This window comes from Pinus tabuliformis, chromosome J (assembly GCF_031772625.1).
Source record: "Pinus tabuliformis cultivar Carrire ecotype Pingquan chromosome J, CPIR1, whole genome shotgun sequence".
NCBI lineage: Eukaryota > Viridiplantae > Streptophyta > Pinopsida > Pinales > Pinaceae > Pinus > Pinus tabuliformis.
The window spans coordinates 1,017,655,006-1,017,662,771 of NC_142295.1; the positions used below are offsets into that span (position 1 = coordinate 1,017,655,006).

The window sequence follows — 7,766 nt, forward strand, 5'->3', positions numbered from 1 at the left end:
AAAACTTTCCAAAATGCCACGTGGCATGTTGCACCAATGTTGAGCAACCATGCATCTCTCCAAGAAGCAAATGTAGTATCAAATAAATCTTCATTTACTCTAATATTGCAATGGAAAATAACAGACCGAGTTGAGTTAGGATTTTTATATTCTTCTCTATTTTGTTTATGCTTGCATTTGATCTTCCCCCAAGGGATCCGACACGTCTCTGCTCCATGTTTGTTCTTACCACGATGGACACAATGAAGATGCATACTTTAATTATGCATACTCTCCCTGCTTGTCTGAAATTTGATGACAAAATTTAGAATTCTGGAAATCGAGGCAAGACTTTTGGCTTCACAACAAAGACTAGAATATGGTAGCTTGCACCTTATTTTCGATATCCATGCCTACAAAGTATCTATGCAATACAATTGAGAGATAGCAAGGTACAAATTCTATGAATGAATTGTAAGTAGCACTATTGGAAAATGCCCTTAAATGGGGTACCCAAACGATAAAACTAGCCCTTTAAGATACAGAGAACTCTTGCTTGAATGAAACGAATCATACAAATGGAGGACCAAAAATGAAGAAAGAATTACGATATACTTCTGTGAAGCTTACAACAATAAGTCACAAACCACGAAATTGAAGTGCACAATTCAATAAACTGCCACCATGAGGTTGCCGATCTTAATGATCTTCATCACTAAGCAAGAAAGTCTTTGCACTCAATTCAAAGAGAAGCTCCCAACAAGCAAAAGTTGGTAACTTTGTTATATCTCCTTTGAAATTCCATCGTTAGTGGTTTACATCCACACTAGTGGTGAAATCATGGTTCCACATCGATCATGAGATTTGGATGCGTCTTCATATATCTATAGGAGGTATCCTTTGAGAAAACTATCAACTCACTTTGGTCTTGGCTCACCAAACATGAAGCAAAGAGAAATTCAGCTCTCCAAATCCACTCTTCAATTGCTCTAGTCTATGGAGAGAAGTTCACGATGGACCATCTAACAAAACCTAATACACAGCAATGTTCATATCTAGTGTGGGTTGGAAAGTCGTGAGATGAGCAAAGCATGCCAACATATGTGAGAACCTCCACAATAAATTTTGACGACTACATAGCTTACAGACATAGCCTAGGTTAGAAAAACTTGGGCGTGGAATGCCACGTGAACAAATCTCAGAGAGACAGAGAATAAATAGAGATGGGAAATGTTAAGCAGAGAATGGAATGACAGAAGAGAATAATGCGGAGAGAGGAGGGATTGATCTACTTGTGGCAGGAGGGCTAACCAACTCAAGACTGTTCAGAAGCATGGTAGAGAGGCATTTTGCACATCAAACAGAGACGAGAAGAAACACACTCAAGAATCATGGAGTTAGAACTTGCTCTAATACAACTTACAACTTAAGAAACACACTCGAGAATCATGGAGTTAGAACTTGCTCTAATACAACTTACAACTTATGAGTAGAGAAATTCACTCCAAGCTTAATTAGTTCATTATCTCAAAACATGCATATATACAAGAGGAAGTGGCTACTTGCTTCACATTCCAAGAGGGACTATTGTCCTACCCCAAGACTATCCATTTCACCTACCGCTGAATTAAGTATAATAACAATACAAAAATAATAACCCTGAAAGATTAGGTCTCCAGAAATTAACTCTAAACTTGATGGTTTGCATTAACTCAAAACATATATATATATACAAAAGGAAGTGGCTATTCGCTTCACATTCCATTCCATGAGGGACTATTGGTCCACCCCAAGATTATTCATTTCACCTACCTCCAATTTATGTAAAGTAATAACTCTAAAGGATTATGTGTCTCACAAAGGATTGGAACAAAACAGCTTTTAGAAACATTTTTTTAAGATAAGAAAGGTTGGATTAGCAAATGATAAATACGAATTGATACTCCAAAAGCAATGGCAGGTATATATTGTTCAGCTATCTTTCTAAAAGAACCCTTTCCCTTCAGTTTTAATGGCTTTTCTATTCAGTTACTATATTCTTTGTGGGACCTACAGGGATTATGGCCTACGACTTTCTGTTATGTTTTCAAGAAGATAATATTTACTTAATTTTCTTAGCCTTCGATATAGATACACTTTCTGTTATGCTTTCAAGAAGATAATATTTACTTAATTTTCTTAGCCTTCGATATAGATACGTTGTGTTGGATTTCAAGCACAACTACAGGATCTAAGTATGAAAAAATACTAGTATAGCTATTTGCAAAACACAAAAGAAGAGAAAATAAAACTGTTGAGAAATTGACTAATAAACCAAGGAAACAATTCGAATTACTCATAAAATCTAATAATATGTTGTTGCTGAAAATTAATACAATATATAGACTCTAAAGGAGGCCAAACAATTTGAATTAGGTTTGTGTTCCATGTGCATGTACTCAGTATAACTCAAAAGCACTTTCCTTAGTTGGCAAACAAGTCAAAATTAGACTAGGAAACCCAAAATTAGCAAAAATATCCTAAAATAGAGTGAACTTGAAGTAAGCGGAGTTAAAAATCAGTTAGAACTAACTAATAATTCTCACATTGACCTTGAAAACAATAAAACAATAGCGTTGACAAATGCAGATAGATACACATGACACTTTCTTTTTCACAGCCCAGGAAACTTTCCGTTCTATCTGTTTACCCCAGTACAACAGGACAGACACTTCGAACCTTGACACCCTTGATTTAATGATAGCTACCGCTAGCACCCCCCATGATGAGGACCCCTAAAAGTCAACTAACAAGAGGAGAGAGAGAAAAATGGCAGTTAACTGCTACAATGTAAGGAGGAAGTGCGTATTCATTCTAAGAAGGCCTATGCAGGATGTAATGTGAATTAATGGAGTGGAATTATATATGTTATTTTCCAACTAGTGTCCAGTCAGCACCACATGTCATTTTAGCTGACTCTCCTACTACATATAGAAAAGTTGTCAAATGATAGGAAATGTCTAGTAATGAATGAAAAGTGGTCATATGTGCATATTCACTCTAAGAAGGCCTATGCATGATGTAATGTGAATTAATGGAGTGCAATTATACATGTTATCCTCCAACTAGTGTCTAGACAGCACCACATGTCATCCTAGCTGTCTCCCCTACTAAAAATAGAAAATCTGTCAAATGATAGGAAATGTCTAATAATGAATGAAAAGTGGCCATATGTGTCTTATGTTTTCAAGAAGATAATATTTACTTAAATTTCTTAGCCTTCGATATAGATACACTTTCTGTTACGCTTTCAAGAAGATAATATTTACTTAATTTTCTTAGCCTTCGATATAGATACGTTGTGTTGGATTTTAAGCACAACTACAGGATCTAAGTATGAAAAAATACTAGTATAGCTACTTGCAAAACACAAAAGAAGAGAAAATAAAACTGCTGAGAAATTGACTAATGAACCAAGGAGACAATTCGAATTACTCATAAAATCTAATAATATGCTGTTGCTGAAAATTGATACAATATATAGACTCTAAAGGAGGCCAAACAATTTGAATTAGGTTTGTGTTCCATGTGCATGTACTCAGTATAACTCAAAAGCACTTTCTCTAGTTGGCAAACAAGTCAAAATTAGACTAGGAAACCCAAAATTAGCAAAAATATCCTAAAATGGAGTGAACTTGAAGTAAGCGAAGTTAAAAATCAGTTAGAACTAATTAATAATTCTCACATTGGCCTCGGAAACAATAGCGTTGACAAAGGCAGATAGATACACATGACACTTTCTTTTTCACAGCCCAGGAAACTTTCCGTTCTATCTGTTTACCCCAGTACAACAGGACAGACACTTCGAACCTTGACACCCTTGATTTAATGATAGCTACCGCTAGCACCCCCCATGATGAGGACCCCTAAAAGTCAACTAACAAGAGGAGAGAGAGAAAAATGGCAGTTAACTGCTACAATATAAGGAGGAAGTGCGTATTCATTCTAAGAAGGCCTATGCAGGATGTAATGTGAATTAATGGAGTGGAATTATACATGTTATTTTCCAATTAGTGTCCAGTAAGCGCCACATGCCATCCTAGTTGATTCCCCTACTAAATATAGAAAAGTTGTCAAATGATAGGAAATGTCTAGTAATGAATGAAAAGTGGCCATATGTGCATATTCAATCTAAGAAGGCCTATGCATGATGTAATGTGAATTAATGGAGTGCAATTATACATGTTATCCTCCAACTAGTGTCCAGACAGCACCACATGTCATCCTAGCTGTCTCCCCTACTAAAAATAGAAAATCTGTCAAATGATGAAAAGTGGCCCTATGTGTCCCTAATAATGTATGAAAGAGGGTCTAATGACGACCAGAATATAGGTCCTGATGAAATACCGAGTGCATTGTACCCCAACATGCTAAACATGGTTTTAACTTTATAAGAAGCCTCAATATTCACATGTTTGTTTGCCATCACTTGGTCAGCCATAAGACTCAAAGACTGCTCATGTCTGTATTTTACGTTATGTTAACTTTGTAGGACCAGGAATTATGGCCTTAGACTTTCTGTTATGCTTTCAGGAAGATACTGTTTACTTAATTATCTTAGCCTTCCATATAGATACGCTGAACATGGTTTTACCTTTATAAGAAGCCCCAAGATTCACATGTTTGTTTGCCATCACTTGGTGGGTTGTAAGACTCAAAGACTGCTCATGACTGTTTTATATTATGCTCAATGAGAACCTGCGAAGGATATACCTATGAAAGGTCTACTGTCAGTTTTTGGCCAGACCTTGACGGACATTTTTGTAGCAGTATATGAGATATTATAAATTTCAGCCTTTTAATTAGCAAACAACAACAAAAAAAACAGCTAAATGGCTACACACAACCCTATGTCACCCTATCCCCATAAGGTTCCAAAGTTGCTTTCACTGTTAATTCATCTCCCAAACAAACAAAAAGACATATATTATATACCTACCCCGCTAAGTGGAATTGATACTTGTGGATCATGTGCGCAACAACTTTCTACTGCATAGTGGACAAACCACTATTCTAGATGTTCTTTTGTATTTTGCTCTTGACATTTTATCGTCATATCTATTACAAAAAAACAATTGCTGATAAAATCCCAATGCCTGTTTTCAAAAAAGAACCAATTAGAATACAAACTAGGTCTCTGCACAAAAGTATGGAATGATTATCATCAACATCCACTGCCAAATTATTTTCCATTTTGTGGAATGGAGAGAACAAAAAATCACGAGTAAATGGTTCATGTACAGAGGTGCAACTGATAAATTATTCTAGGCAGACAATGCTTTGAAATTAATACAATGGCAACTTTACAGATATTCACATGTAGAATAAATTGAATATTGAAAAAACCTTCTTCCACATTATTGTTTATGAGAATTGTTGGATGTTGAAGAATTTCCTTCAAAAACCATTAAGACCTCACCACCCTGTGCCAAACTCTGATCCAAAAATTCCTTCAGCTCTTCGTCCCCATTTTCAAAAGGTAAAGGACAAGCTAAATCACTGTCCAAATTATACCATACACCATTAATCTTACGCAAAGCAAGCCAATGCCTTCTCCTCCACAAACCACCCAGTTTCCTGACTGATTTATTCAATATAATACCGGTCAGAATGTTTTCAGAATCAGTAAAATCCATGGAAGAAGCGCCATTTCGACGATCAAACCAAACCACACTCTTTCCTTTGCCCTCAAGTGCAGCAAACAAAACGTTGATATCATAATTCCCAGTCAGGACATTGTGATGCGGCTTCCAAACAACCGAAAGGGGAGTCCAACTGTCTTTGCTAGGGTCAATTAGTGCTAGATCTTTGGCAATGGCATCTAGCTGGGTCTTTGTAAATGACTCTCTTTCCTGAGCCAAGCCAAAAAGGACAAATATCAAATCTTTAGTCTTTGACATATTGTGACTATACAAGGCTATCAAATATGATACTGTAAACGCAAGATGAAAACTACTAACAAAGAAACCAGGGATTTGAGCAAAATATTCAATAAACCCAAAATCAAGGTAAAAGGCAAAAATAGAGGGGAAAAACATAGAAGAATAGTTAAATTCAAACACCAGTAAACCTTGGGAACATTTTGCACAAAGGAAAAGCCATCAGATATACAATGCAATTAACATATATGATAATTCTTTAAAATGGAAAATACGAATCTGAGTGACTTAATAAATGGGCAAACTCAATAGTTCCAGCGAGTCCAATTTTTCCAGCAAGGCAAACTTCTGTTCTGATTGGCTTTTTTTTTTCAATTCTGATAATCTGGGTCATGTTAAAACGGAAAAGACAAATCTCATGGTCAAAGTTCCCATCAATCAGTGGAACTTTGACTTTAAGTAAAATTCCAACCAATTTAAGGAAGAATTTTGAGCTAAAAAGAGGTTGAGCTTGTTCATTTATTATCTTGTTTCTAAATGTAATGCCCCTGCATTAAACCCTTAGGCGTGTAGAACTACATATTCCTTAAACCCTCAAGCTTTTGGAATTTCATATTACTAAGAAGGAATAAATTCAGAAAAGAACCGTAATGGTAGTTAAATGCAAACCCCGGTAGTTAAATGCAAACCCCAGTAGGCCTTTGGAGTATTTGGCACATAAGAGAATCCATCAAAATTGCAATGCAATTAAACCCTCGTATTATTCTACAAACAGAGAATTAATAACTGCCGCATCCTTTATTAACTCCTCAGACTTATAAAATTTCATACCGTGGAAAAGGAAAAAAAATCAGCAGCTGGCGCTGATTATTCAGAACTCTGGCATTCCAATCTTTCAGAACAGACTAACAAAACCCAATACCCGAAGCTCCATTTCCCATCGATCAAGAGCTTCCAAAAGCATATACCGATGAAACCCAAGCCTATTTTTGGAGAAATTAAGGTTTTCGGTCGCACAGAATAAGAGCCGATTTCACACTGATAACTACTCTGTTAAAAGCGATCTTCCGCGTTATTTACAATAACAGGGATCGGTCCTTCGACTTCATATTGTACAGATTGTAGTCATTTTAAAGGAAAGATTGGGATTCGTTCAGGCATAAGGGTTGAAAGAAAAATTTTCTTACCTGGAGCAGATTATTGAGGGCGTGCAATAGACAGAATTGGAGGCGCTGCCTTTCATGATAAATCTCCTTCTCTGGAGTGTTGTCTTTAATGTCTTCATCATCATCCATCGCTCAATTTGTTCGCCTCAACTGTTACAGAATCGGATCACTAGTTTCGATGAGCAGACCAATCGGCTCTGCTGTGGAAGCGGTGCTGCAAGTAGTCAATGCAAGCTCCCTCTATCTGTTGTTTAAAAAAAACCTCCTCTCCACGGTTCTTACAGCATCACCCTGCCTTGTCAGCATCTTGGCGTGTGGTTGTGTCGATCTAAAACTGCAGTCACAATTTTTATTATTTTGAGAATTCGAACCTTACGTGATTTGTACTCTTCATTTTTTTTTTATCATTTTTTAAATAAAAGGTTATCATAAATGAAATTGTTGTTTATTTAATTTGGAGTAAAATTGTATTTTCAATTATATTTAAAAATGCGTTCAATCTTTTTAATAAAATATTTTGTAATATTCTCAGGTGTAAACTTTTTTTTAATAAAAAGATATTTTATCTTTCTCAATGTTTTTTAAGATGAAAAAGGATTTTATCGAATGAAATGTTTAGTAAATCAAGAGTTTAGATTAATTTAAGTTAATTATATATATGATGATAATACAAAAATTTATTTTATCTGGTTTTTATTTTAAT

At 35.7% G+C, this 7,766-nt stretch overlaps 1 protein-coding gene across 1 annotated transcript; it reads right to left on the reverse strand.

Annotated features, from left to right (window-relative positions):
- Positions 1-5,250: 5,250 nt before the first annotated feature.
- Positions 5,251-7,403, reverse strand: JOSL (JOSEPHIN-like protein). Its single transcript, XM_089378944.1, has 2 exons — positions 7,085-7,403; positions 5,251-5,870 (listed from the first exon to the last, which is right to left on the reverse strand). Exons 1-2 carry the CDS (start codon positions 7,190-7,192, stop codon positions 5,376-5,378), a joined length of 603 nt encoding a protein of 200 aa, XP_089235070.1. The 5' UTR covers positions 7,193-7,403; the 3' UTR covers positions 5,251-5,375.
- Between the last annotated feature and the right edge of the window lie 363 nt (positions 7,404-7,766).

Excerpts from the sequence above, each read along its gene's own strand:
- JOSL (XM_089378944.1), bottom strand. The coding sequence starts at position 7,192 with ATGGATGATGATGAAGACATTAAAGACAACACTCCAGAGAAGGAGATT. Across the intron at positions 5,871-7,084 it reads CCCTCAATAATCTGCTCCAG|GAAAGAGAGTCATTTACAAA; the intron begins GTAAGAAAATTT and ends GGCTTGGCTCAG.